The 13,668-nt window shown below is 44.7% G+C and overlaps 1 protein-coding gene across 1 annotated transcript in view; it reads left to right on the top strand.

Annotated features, from left to right (window-relative positions):
- The window catches only part of HELZ (helicase with zinc finger), a 639,316-nt gene that overhangs the window by 130,741 nt on the left and 494,907 nt on the right, over positions 1–13,668 (top strand). Inside the window, 1 exon segment of the mRNA XM_029599344.1 lies at positions 4,151–4,207. Within this exon segment, the coding sequence (XP_029455204.1) occupies positions 4,151–4,207 (57 nt within the window).

The following is a 13,668-nucleotide window of genomic DNA, read 5'->3' as shown; positions in this document are numbered from 1 at the left end:
TGTCCCAGTCCCGTCCCCCCCCATCCCCCTGGATGCACCATCATAGCATCGCCTTTAAGGTTTGGTTAAACTATTTCACTAGGCCATCAGTCGGGGTGGTATGCAGAAGTTCTAATATGTTTTATTCCGAACATGAAATTAGTGCCCCAGTCGGTTAGGATTTCTCAGGGGAATGCAACCTGGCAAAAGATATTCATTAGCTCTGTAGCTATTACCTGGGCTGAAGTGGGCCGTAAGAGGACTGCCCAGGGGAACCTAGTGGCATAGTCCTCCATTACCAATATGTAACCCTGTGTACTCTTTTCCAAAGGACCATCTATGTCTGTGGCTACACACCCACAAGGATCTGAAATTACTGGTAATGGAATAAGAGGGCTCTTGAGAGGCATCCAGGGAGAAACATTTTGACACTCAGGGCAAGAGGTGCAAAACTCTCGCACAGCCTGATGTATCCCTGCCCAGTAAAATCTAGCCAACAGTCAATGCAGCGTTCCCTGGCCTCCCAAATGCCCTGCGAGAGGGTGTGCGTGGGCTAGCATTAACATTTCTCCTTGAAATATCTTTGGGACCAATAACTGCCTTTGCGTTCCTTGCTCCCCGGGCCCCTTCTGTACGCTATACAATAAATCATTCTCTACCTCAAAATAAGTATATGATGCCAGAGCATTTTTATCCAACTTTTCCCTAAGACACTGTCCACTTTCTGTTTCTCTTGAAAATGAGGAAACTTCTTGAGCACCTCTACTCCCAGCCCTTCAACTCCTGCAAGTACCCCTGCTACCTCGCCCTGAAACAGTCCTGCTTTCTTTTCCCACCGCTGTTGTGCCCGGGGCTTCTGATCCTGCAAAGGGGAAACTTTGTTGTAAGTTCTTCTCCCCCTGTGCCGCCTGGGCCCTCATAGAGACCCAGGCCTCGTTGACTTGGTGTTATCCCTCTAGGCCTACCCAATCCCTTCCCATTATTAAAGGGAATGGCATCCTTTCTACCACTGTCACCCACAATGGGGTTTGTTGGTCCTCCCACTCAATCACCACTCTATAAAATGGATTAGACCGTATGTCTCCATGTACATGCTGAACTCTTACCCATCGTTTGTCCTGTTTCTGCCCATCTATTCCCTTCCAAACTCTTAAATTCTGGGCTAGGGGACCCGATATAAGGGACTGATTGCTCCCAGTATCTAGAATGGCTTTTAGCCATTGGCCTTTTATTTTTACAATCCGGTCAAAGACACTTGTTCCCACTATCCAGTATTCTTGGGTGAAGGTCCCCCTTTCGCATACGAGCAACCCATGTAGGGTCAATCTCGCTTGAAATGCCCCTCCTTCCCACAGGTAAAGCACTTGTAGATCCCTTTCCTCATGGGGGCCCCCTTCCCCTCCCAGAGCTCCATCATCCTTTTTCCGTCCATATCTTGGGGTTTATAATGACCTGACGTCCTTCCTAGTTCCAGGGTTCCTTTCCTTGGAATCACCTCTCTGGCCCCTTTTCCTCCACCTGGGGACCCTTCCCCCCCAATATGTGGGTTTAACCTTAAGAACATAAGAAAATGCCATACTGGGTCAGACCAAGGGTCCATCAAGCCCAGCATCCTGTTTCCAACAGTGGCCAATCCAGGCCATAAGAACCTGGCAAGTACCCAAAAACTAAGTCTATTCCATGTAACCATTGCTAATGGCAGTGGCTATTCTCTAAGTGAACTTAATAGCAGGTAATGGACTTCTCCTCCAAGAACTTATCCAATCCTTTTTTAAACACAGCTATACTAACTGCACTAACCACATCCTCTGGCAACAAATTCCAGAGTTTAATTGTGCGTTGAGTAAAAAAGAACTTTCTCCGATTAGTTTTAAATGTGCCCCATGCTAACTTCATGGAGTGCCCCCTAGTCTTTCTACTATCCGAAAGAGTAAATAACCGATTCACATCTACCCGTTCTAGACCTCTCATGATTTTAAACACCTCTATCATATCCCCCCCTCAGTCGTCTCTTCTCCAAGCTGAAAAGTCCTAACCTCTTTAGTCTTTCCTCATAGGGGAGTTGTTCCATTCCCCTTATCATTTTGGTAGCCCTTCTCTGTACCTTCTCCATCGCAATTATATCTTTTTTGAGATGCGGCGACCAGAAATGTACACAGTATTCAAGGTGTGGTCTCACCATGGAGCGATACAGAGGCATTATGATATTTTCTGTTTTATTCACCATTCCCTTTCTAATAATTCCCAACATTCTGTTTGCTTTTTTGACTGCCGCAGCACACTGTACCGACGATTTCAATGTGTTATCCACTATCACACCTAGATCTCTTTCTTGGGTTGTAGCAGCTAATATGGAACCCAACATTGTGTAATTATAGCATGGGTTATTTTTCCCTATATGCATCACCTTGCACTTATCCACATTAAATTTCATCTGCCATTTGGATGCCCAATTTTCCAGTCTCACAAGGTCTTCCTGCAATTTATCACAATCTGCTTGTGATTTAACTACTCTGAACAATTTTGTGTCATCTGCAAATTTGATTATATCACTTGTTGTATTTCTTTCCAGATCATTTATAAATATATTGAACAGTAAGGGTCCCAATACAGATCCCTGAGGCACTCCACTGTCCACTCCCTTCCACTGAGAAAATTGCCCATTTAATCCTACTCTCTGTTTCCTGTCTTTTAGCCAGTTTGCAATCCACGAAAGGACATCGCCACTTTTCCCATGACTTTTTACTTTTCCTAGAAGCCTCTCATGAGGAACTTTGTCAAACGCCTTCTGAAAATCCAAGTATACTATATCTACCGGTTCACCTTTATCCACATGTTTATTAACTCCTTCAAAAAAGTGAAGCAGGTTTGTGAGGCAAGACTTGCCCTGGGTAAAGCCATGCTGACTTTGTTCCATTAAACCATGTCTTTCTATATGTTCTGTGATTTTGATGTTTAGAACTTTTTAAAAACTTGTTATATAACAGGACACTGCGCAATAATAATGTTAAAATTTGCTATTTTACAAACCTGTCACATAACTGCTATAGTCCACTGGTTTGCCTTCCAGTGCTGTGCATCTGCTTTCTGTTCCATTTAAGATTGTTCTGGCAGCACCAGAAAAAAAGCAAGAGGAGGATAGCATGTGCTGGAAGTCAAGTCCACATACAGCTATGATGGACAGCTGCTTGAATCCCTTGGTCCCATGCTTATGTAAAAAAAATGGCTAATTTTAGAATAGTAATTTTTGGAGACACTTTTCCTTTCTGAAAAGGCTGCCAACTGATACATATTCTTTTTTTGGGAATGAACATGTGGAGGGTAATTGCCAGAAGATTTTTCTGTGTTAAGGGGTATTTATGTGTGAAAGCATGCCTTCTGAAAATTGCCTCCTCCTCACTCCCAGCGTTGGGGAAAGTATGCATGCAGGCCACAGCGTGTATACTTTTACCCTGCAGAGAAAAAGGGCAGGTCCAGGGTTGTCCTGATAAAGTATGCCTGGGGAGTTTATTTTTAACTCCCCATGCCTATTTCTCACATATGGACCTGGCCATGCTTATTGAAGCTTGGCTATTAACCATGGTCCATCCATATAGGTCTCCCCCAGCCTTCTTCGCAGCCCAATGCCATTGTGCCACTGATGTTTAGGGCTGTAACCACAGCTGTATGCAGTTTACCCAGTTCTTTTTCAGAGACCTGATTCTATCATACCACATGTTACCCCGTGCCTTCTTGGAAGACAATACAGTCTTATCACTGCTGGTTTGGACTGTAACAACCATTCTTTGCAAGTCATCCTAGACCTTCATTATCATCATTGCTTTAGTCATACTGACATCAGTTTATAGTAAATCACTGACTTACAGTAAGTTAGTATTCATTTGTAACCTTTAAAGAACTGGAGACATAACTTCACTTACTTATTCTAAACATTTGAAGGATGTATGCTGTGTGACTTGTATTATAGTATAGATCTCTGTAGTGGATGCAAGGAAGCAACAAAATTAGTATGATAGGAATTTTGAAATTATCTAAACAGCTAAAGTCATAAGTCTAGGCTAAAATTCCACTGAGTAACTACAAAAAAACTTGTGGAGTGACACACACCAGTAATATTGTGTTTTAGTATTTCTCTGGAACTCCAGCTATGTCCTCTTTCTCCTTCTCCTAGAACGGAATGGTAACGAAGGATCTGACAAGATTAAAAACGCTTCTTGCTGAAATAGAGGTAAGTGTTTTATGATCTATGCAATTCTATATTGGAAAAATTTAAAAACCTTGAAAATAATTGCATACATGAAAGCTCATCATATGAATTTGTAAGGTGGGGTTGGTAGGAACACAGGCAAAAATACCTGTTCTCCTAGGACAAGTAGGAAGTTGCTAGAAATTTTGACTAGCACACTGAGCATGCGTCCACACGGGGTCCCCCTTTGGTCTTGTATTTTTCTGCAAAGCTTTCATCTCGTGGTTGTGGAGCTCTGCTCTTTTCATCATTTTCTTCGTGATTACCGACTTCCTGCACCGGGGTCCCTCTTCCATCCCGGTCGGTGCCTCGGTAGGATTCCCGGCAGTGTTGCACGTCGTGGCCTCTGTTCATACACTACTTGCTGGCTCTTTTTTTATGGCATCGTCCGGTTTTCACTGATGTTCCTCGTGCCCACGGACCATGTCTATCATGCATCCACATGTGGTCTGTATCTTCTCTCTGGGTGCATCGTACGACATCCGAGTGTGTCGTCTTTGCGATCAAATGACCCCCAAAGATCGTCGAGCCCATCTGGACAAGATGAAGAAACTTTTTGGGTCCAGAAATTCTGTTTTCCCAGGACAAGCAGGATGGTAGTCCTCACATGTGGGTGACATCACTGGACGGAGCCCTATCACGGAAAACTTTTCTGTCAAAGTTTCTAGAACTTTTGACTGATACACTGAGCATGCCCAGCATGCCATAATCCCTGTAGCCACAGGGGTCTCCCTTCAATCTCTTTTTTTCCGCGCTGCAGTTTGCCTTGTGGTTAGGAGCTTTGTGAAAATTTTCTCACTACTTTTCCTCATGAATTCTTTACAAAAAGTTCCCTCATAGGGGTCTCCCATCGCAAAATTGCTTTCCTCGACGCTCAGTGAGTAATTTCCACCGTTTTTGGTCGGTTCAGACTTCCTCACCCTCGGTTTCCTGCAGGCCACCGACAGTTTTTGCGGCCCCTTTTTCCCAAAATGGCTACGGGCTTCAGGAAATGCCCAGAGTGTCTGCGTACGAAGGCAATTACAGACCCACATGATGTCTGTGTGTTGTGCCTCGGCTCAATACACGATGTTCGACGATGCCCAAGCTGTGCTCAAATGACCCCGAAGGGTAGGCGTGCCTAACTGGACCCCGAATGGTCAAGCTCCCTGCGCTTGACCATTCGGGTGCTGGAGTCCCTCGGTCTCAATCTTTTTTAAAGGTTTTGATATCTGGTTGTGTTCTTATTTCAATTGGTAATGTGTTCCAAAGGGCGGGGCTGGCTAAGGATATAGCTCTTTCACAAGTTTGTGTTCAGATGAGTGGATCTTAAATGAGGTATTTTGAGGAGGCCTTTGTTCGTTGATTCGAAGGTTCCTTTTTGGAGCGTGGGGTACAATGTATTTGCTCAGCCATAAGTTTTGTTGTCCTGTGATTATTTTATGAAGGATTGTTAGAAACTTTGTATTCTATTCTCCACAAGCATCTCGCCCCACACCTTTCCCTCCTACCTACAACAGCATCTCCCACCACCCTTTCCCTCCCTATCACTACCTTCCTCCCACACATCCCTTCCTCTCCCCTCCCCCCTCTACACTCCCTGCTCTCCTTACCATATTTATCCTCATCAACAAGCCATTATGTACATAATGTTATATACTATAGTCTAATGTTCCATGTACTCCTGTTAGTTCTGTTACAACTTGTATATTTATTACCATGTTATAATGTAAAATATTCTTGTTATATTTATTACCATGTTATAATGTAAAATATTCTTATATCTATTTAATACCATGTTTATAATGTAAAATAGGGCTGTTACCACCCTATTCCTTTAGTATCTGGAAACCGATGTGATATCTCGATCGAATGTCGGTATACAAAAGAAATAAATAAATAAATAAAATAAATATTCTGTATTTTATTGGGAGCCAGTGTAGAGAGATAAGGGTTGGCGTGATATGCTCGTGTTTCTTGTTCCTGTAATAATTCTGGCTGCTGTGTTCTGTAGTATTTGGAGCAGACGTATGGTAGTAAGGGGTAGGCCAAGGAGTAAAGCATTGCAGTAGTCGAGGTTGGAAATATAAGTTAGTTGTAGTACTGGTCTGAAATCCTTCTGTGTGAGAAAAGGTTTAAGACGCCTGAGTGTGAGTAATTTGTGGAATCCTTCTTTGATTTATTTGTTATGTGGGTTTTGTAAGATAGATCTTTGTCTACGGTTATTCCTAGGTTTTGAGCGTGGCTAACAGGAGAGATAAGAGTTTTAGGATCTTCCCATTTGGAGTGGTTGCATGGGAGCTTCACTGACTTTTTTGTCTAGGATTATTAATTCGGTTTTCTCAATGTGTATTATGAGTTTTATGGAAGATAGGCACTGTTTGATTTCTGCGAGATAGCTGGTTATACTCTTGTAAGTTCAACAAGCAGGGAGTTACGGGGTTGTTCCTCTTGTGTCAGGAGGCTGTTCAAAATTGGTCATGGGTGTATTCCCAGGGCATTCTGCTCTGAGCTGTGTACCTGGCCAGGTCGGAGAATGTAGTGGTGGACCGGCTGAGTCGAGTATTTCGTCCCCAAGCAGTTGGTGATTGCATCTTCTGTCTCTGGGGGAATCCCTGACATGGACCTCTTCGCCTCCCCCTGCAACAGCAAAGTGAGGCATTTCTGCTTCCTGTACTGGAGGGACAGCAAACCGGCCTCGGATGCCTTTGCCCGCCATTGGGACAAGGGCCTTCTATATGCATATCCTCCGCTTCCCCTGATGATGACTCTCCTGAAGCTCCAACAGGACAGGGGGACCATGATTCTCATTGCCCCTTGGCCGAGGCAATTCTAGTTCTCACTCCTACAATATCTCTCTCTCAGAGAGCTGATCAGTATGGGGACCTGATCAGGGCAGGCTGCTCCATCCAAACTTCAGGGTGATGTCTCTAACAGTTTGGATATCAAAAGACTAGTTCTGCATCACCTTGACCTCTGACAATGTATTTTGGGTCCTGGTAGCTTCCAGGAATTCTTATAGCCTGAAGTTGAAGAGGTTTTCCGTCTGGTGTGAGAGCCATGGCTTGGCTCCATTTTCCTGCTCCACTCCGAAGTTGCCTGACTTCTTGCTGCACCTTTCAGATGCTGGTTTAAAGACCAACTCAGTCAGAGTACATCTGAGTGCCATCGGTGCTTACCACCCGGGTGTTGACAGTTCGCTCGTCTCTGTGCAGCTCATAGCGGGGCAGTTTATGCGGGGTTTGCTTCAGCTGTTGTATCTGGGGACCTCAGCGTGATGTTGGCTCAGCTCATGCGAGAACCTTTTGAGCCATTGTGCTCCTGTGATCTGAAGTACCTGACCTGGAAGGTTCCTTCTTGGTTGCGGTCACTTCAGCGCGTAGTGTCGGTGAGCTTCAGGCATTGGTGATCTAAACGCTCTAAATTAAATTCTTTCATGATAGGGGTGGTATTACATACTCACCTGAAGTTCCTGCCTAAAGTGGTGACTGATTTTCATCTTAATCAGTCAATCATTCTGCCCACCTTTTTTCCCAGGTCTCACTTGCACCAGGGTGAACAGGCTCTGCACATCTTGGATTGCAAAAGAGCCTTAGCTTTCTTCTTCAAACGGACAGCAGGCCACAGGCAGTCCACGCGACTTTTTATCTCATTCAACAAGAATAGATTGGGAGTTATGGTTACCAAGAAAACACTGTCAAACTGGCTGGTGGATTATATTTCCTTTTCCTATGTGCAGCTTGAAGGCCATGGCAAGGCCTACTTGGTCAGAGCCATGGTGGCTTCGGTAGCCTACTTGTGTGCGGTTCCTGTAGCCAAATTCTGCAGAGCTTAGACTGTTCTTTCCACACCTTCACCGCCCATTACTGCTTGGACGTGGATGGCTGACACAACAGCAGTTTTGGCCAGTGTGTCCTTCGAAATCTTTTTCAGCTGTTAAACCCAACTCTTCCTGCCTAAGGCCCTTTTTTCTAGTTCAGGCTGTCTCCTTCTGTTACCACAGCACCTGTGTTGTTGTGCCCATTGGCATCTGGTTAGGTGTATGTTGGTCTTACCTGTTGTTTGGGGAGAGCCTGTAGCTATGCATTCACCCATGTGTGAGGACTACCATCCTGTATGTCCTAGGAGAAAGCAAAGTTGCTTACCTGTAATAGGTGTTCTCCTAGGACAGTAGGATGTTAGTCCTCACGAAACTCACCCACCACCCTGCGGAGTTGGGTTTCTCCTATGTTTGTTGTTTTATTTTTTCATAATTCTCTGTTACGAGACTGAAGGGGGACCCCGCTGGACGCACGGATATTGGCATGCTGGGCATGGTCAGTGTGCTAGTCAAAGTTTCTAGAAATTTTGAGATAAGTTTTCTGTGCCGGGCTCCATCCAATGATGTCACCCATGTGTGAGGACTAACATCCTGCTGTCCTGGGCGAACACCTGTTACAGGTAAGCAATTTTGCTTTCCTTGGGGGGGGGGGGGGGGCGCTGTACACATGGAACAGACTTCCTGTAAAAGTAGTTGGAGTAAGAAAAAAAAAAAAAAAAAAGGCAGAATTTAAGCATGCATGTGACAGACACAAAGGGGGACCTTAGTGGTGGGAATGGGAGAAAATCACTTTAGAAGCTGAATTGGCAGAGTGGATGACCAAGTGTGTTTTCTGTCGTCAACATCTATGTTTCTGATTAAGAGATCTGCAATGCTTCTAATCTCAATCTTAAAGCCATAAGGATTACCTATTTCTCCTATTTAAATTTAGTTACTGGTCAAATTGCTATCACTGCTATTGATTATGGAAAACAGAAAAAACATTGTAAGTAGCAATAATTGTGATGGAAATAAGTCATTTTTGTTAACTTAAGAAATGTTACATCCTCTTTCATGTATCTCATACATGACATCATGAAGTTAGATAGATAGATTCTAGGTGATTTCATCTGTTCCACAAATCTCATCATCAAGTGCATGTGTACCGGATTGAGAAAATAAGTCTTTTTATTATTCAGCTCTTTTAGTAGGATTGTATTAAAATATGTTTAATCTTTATTGGGACATGCATTTTAAATATACTTTTATTGATGATTACTCAAAGGGCAAGTAATTAAGTGTGGATAAAGATAAATATAAAAACAAAATTTGTTTTCCATTCCTTACTTGTGACAAATCTGTTTATCTTTTTTTTTTTTAATATATATTGTGGCTATGCACTAAAATGCACACTAAAGTTTAGCACATGCATGCTAAAGCAGTTCTTGTTGGGAGATGCACAATATTTTTTTGGCATATCTGTTTTAGTATTGTCTCTATAGTAAGGGCATAAAAATAGTGTAAACATTATCTCAAAAAGTATAGTGCTTACATTCTCAATGTCCCCCTCAGTGATTGACCCAATGTGAAAGACTTGGTTAGCACTGGGGATTTGATTCCTACTCTCCTTCTTCCACTTGCTTTTTCCAAAGTCCTTGCTCAGAAGATCAAAGGAGGTAGCATAAATTCCTCCTGCCTCTCTGCTGCCAAGATCCAAAATGGTGCCTGTTGGCTTAAGTGTAGAGCTCATAAGCTGGTAAAGTCTGTGATGTCATTCAGAGTGTTGATGTGCTCATGTGTACCAAAGAAAGGAGGACACAATTTACACATGAAATATTATGTAATATTTAATGGTTAATGTTTAAACAAATTTGTATCCTGTGCCCTCCAAAGTTTGGCGGATTATAATTAAAACATACATAATAAACATATAAAAGGTACTAAAACCAAAACAATACCAAGACTAACAGATTGATCAAAGTCTCCAAAGAAGTCATCTGTGTCCTCTGTCTGCCTGAGGCCATCACACAATGTCCGTGGTTGCAATCTCTGTGCCCAGATGACCCCCAAGGGCCGTCGGACATGTTTGGACAAGATGGAGAAGCTGTTTGGTCCTAAATATTCAGATCCGTCGTTGGCGTCTGGGACTTCTACCCCCGCTCAGAAAGGAAGTCCCGGCCTCGACCCTCTTGGATTCATCTCCTCTGCTGCTTCTCGGTCCCGAGGTGGGCAAGGGAGACCAGGTGCAGTCGATGTCGTCCCATTCAAGGTCAGGCCCTTTTCTGTCACTGTCGGTCTCAGGTAAAGACCGAGGTGAGCATCAGGAGAGGTCGAGGAAACATCGCCACCGTCCATCTTCCTCCAAGTTGGACTGCGGGCAGGCATCGACCGCATCAGTGCCTCCCCCGAAATGGTCTCTTGCGGAGGGAAGCGACTCCCTCCAGTCCTTCCGAGGACTCTTGGTGGCCTCCACTGGTGCCGGTGGAGGGTTCGGTGTCTCCCCATGACTCAGGGGACACTCCGATTCCGCTGCCTTTTCCTCCTCAAGCTGTTTCATCCTTGGCTGCTTTTAAAGAGGAGTTGGAGAGGCACGTGCGGTTGGTGGTTGGCTGAGCCCTGCAGGGCATCAAGCCTCCTGTTCCACCGGGACTGCCATAGGAGCTGACTCCAGTGGTGCTTGCACCTCTCCTGGAGTGGCTGGATATGCTACTTGGTATCTTGCTGACACAGCTGGCTCCGATGTCCCAAGCACCTTCGTGATTGAAGGGAGCATCGATTCTGCCACCATCGGTTCCCATTCCAGGTGAGCGATTCCTCAGACGAGGACAGGCCGTTGGAATCGGCGGTGCCTCACTTGCGCATGGCACCCTGCCAATCTCTGGCTCTACCGAGGCCATCGGGACCAATGCCCTCGGTGTCATTGGTGTCCCTGACGTTTCCAATGGATCCGATGGATCCATCGGTGCTCATACGGTCCCAAGCCCTTTCGGTACCCTTGGTTCCCTCTTCGGTTCTGACGGTGCCTGCATGGCCCCCTGGCTTAATGCTTAGGGCACAGTTGGACGCTCGGCCCCCCACGTCTCCAGACATGAAAAGTTAGGGGAAGCCCCTTAGGATCCCTGGGAAGGGGAGGTATCCGTTTCCTCCACCGAGGAATCGGAGGATTTGCCCTCGGAGCCCTCTCCTCTGGAAGAGCAACAGAAATCCCCCCCAGAGGATCTTTCCTTCGTTGGGTTCATTAAAACCATTGCGGAATCGGTGGCTTTCCAGCTGTTAACGGAGTAGGACTCTCGGCACAAGATGCTGGAGATCTTGCAGTTTTTGGATGCCCCAAAAGAGATGGTGGCTGTCCCAGTCCGTGACAACTTTAAGGAGCTGGTACCCCGACTCTGGGAGCACCCCATCTCAGTTCCTCCGGTGAACTGCAAAACGAATGCAGTTTATCTGGTCCAGCCCACCACCGGGTTCGCGCTCCGACAGCTCCCCCACCAATCGGTGGTGATGGAATTGGCCTTGAAGAAGGTGAAGAGGCTTTCCACTCATGCCTCAGCCCCCCTGGGCCAAGAGCATAGGGCTCTGGATGCTCTCGGAAGCCGGATGTTTCAAGGCACTATGTTAGTGGCCAGGATCGGTTGTTACCAACTCTATATGGGTCAGTACTCCAGGAACCTCTGGAAACAGGCCCAGGAGTTGGAGAAATGCCTCCCTCAGCAAATTCAGGAGGAATTTCAGAGGGTAGTGGAGCAGGGCCTTGAGTATGATAAACACAAGTTCTGCTCTGCGTCCAGGACCACTTAGCAAATTTGACTTGTACGGGTGAAAACCTGTTTGGGGACAGGATTAAAGAGGCGGTGGCACAACTGAAGGACTATCATGAGACCCTTCAACAGTTTTCAGCCAGTACTTCCGACACCAAGCCTCCCAAGAAGCCCCCTAGGCAGTATCTGAGGTAGCCTTTTTACTGGCTGTGGAAGTACTACCCACGGTTCCTAGAGCAAGACCTCAATGGTCTCTGGTGAGACTGAGGATGCGGCAACCTCATACGCCCCATCTGACCCCAGCCCTGCCACAGGATTTTGACTGCCGGCCAAGGAACATGAGTCAGCCTCCCCTGCCCCATGGTGTTGATTCCCCAGTGGGGGGTTGACTGCAGTTATTTGCAGACTGATGGACTTCGATTACAACAGACCTCTGGTCCTATCTATCATGCGCTAGGGGTACAGATTGCATTTCCAATGAGTTCCAGCCCACTGTCCTCCGTGTCCACGGTGGAAAGCAGTAGGGAACCTGTAGATACTTTGAGTAGAGCTCTCCGCCCTCTTAATGCTTTTAGAAAAAGCATTTTAGCACAGAAACCCTACTCTTCTCACTGTCAGTCACAGTTAAGAGAGGATTTGTTAATGGACACAGATACCTCCTCATACTACTTGATCTCTCTGCAGCATTTGAGACAGTCAACCACAAAAGTCTTATCCGAAGACTCACTGATATCAGGCTCAATGGCAAAACATTGCAATGGTTCACTTTCTATCTGAGCAATAGATCATTTCAGGTAAACATGAACAATTTTACATCCGATACAATAATGCTAGACACAGGAGTACCGCAAGGCTCCTCCCTCTCAGCTACCCTCTTTAATATATATATGCTTCCACTCTGCCACCTTCTGTCTGGACTAGGTTTAACCTACTATATTTATGCTGACGACATTCAGATTATCATACCGGATAATGACACATTAGAACAGACCTATAAAATAACTATGTACCTTAATATCATCAAACAATTACTAACTCAAATGAAACTTAGCTTAAATATTGACAAAACTGAAATCATTCTCCTTGAAAGGAAAATTTCCACATCCAGTCAAAATAGCACAATGCCGTACGAAGATTTATCAATTAAGCTAGGAGACAAAGTTCGAGATCTTGGTATGTGGATTGACCCCGAGCTCAACTTCAAAAAACACATATCAATCAAAATTAAAGAGGGATACAGTAAACTATTAATGCTAAGACGTCTGAAACCACTTTTAAATCCTAATGACTTTAGAACAGTTCTACAGTCAATCTTTACAGGCATAGATTATTGCAATCCTGCTCGGCCTGAAACAATCCACGATTTGGCCTCTGCAGATCCTTAAGAACTGAGCTGCCAGAATATTAACAGGTTTCAAAAAGAAGGAGCACATCACCCCAATACTGAAATTGCTGCATTGGCTTCCTATCGAAAACGTATCCAGTACAAAATACTTTGTATTTTACACAAAGCGATCTATGGGGAACAAGTTGAATGGTTAAATTCAGTCGTCCGGCTTCATATCCCTCAGCGGAACCTTAGATCAGCCAACAAAGGTTTATTGTCAATACAGTCTGTCTCTTCAGCTAGACTTACCACAGTTAGAGAGAGCTATATCACTGGCAGGTCCCAGATTATGGAACACCCTTCCATAATCTGAGGTTACAGGCCAATCTTGTTCAGAAAAAAATCTTAAAACCTGGTTATTCGAACAGGCATACAAAGAAGGCATTGGTTAAATTATCCCCATCTTTACTTTGCACAATCTGTTAATTTTAATTTCTTTTATGGATTGTTTTTTAGATCATGTCTTTCTCTCTATTTTATAGTTCTTAAGCTTGTTATTCACTTGTATATTATTTGTTTA

The sequence above is a fragment of the Rhinatrema bivittatum genome, chromosome 4 (genome assembly GCF_901001135.1).
Source record: "Rhinatrema bivittatum chromosome 4, aRhiBiv1.1, whole genome shotgun sequence".
Classification (NCBI taxonomy): Eukaryota; Metazoa; Chordata; class Amphibia; order Gymnophiona; family Rhinatrematidae; genus Rhinatrema; species Rhinatrema bivittatum.
Note: the sequence above shows the minus strand (reverse complement) of the source record. Positions and strands in the feature narration are given on the sequence as shown.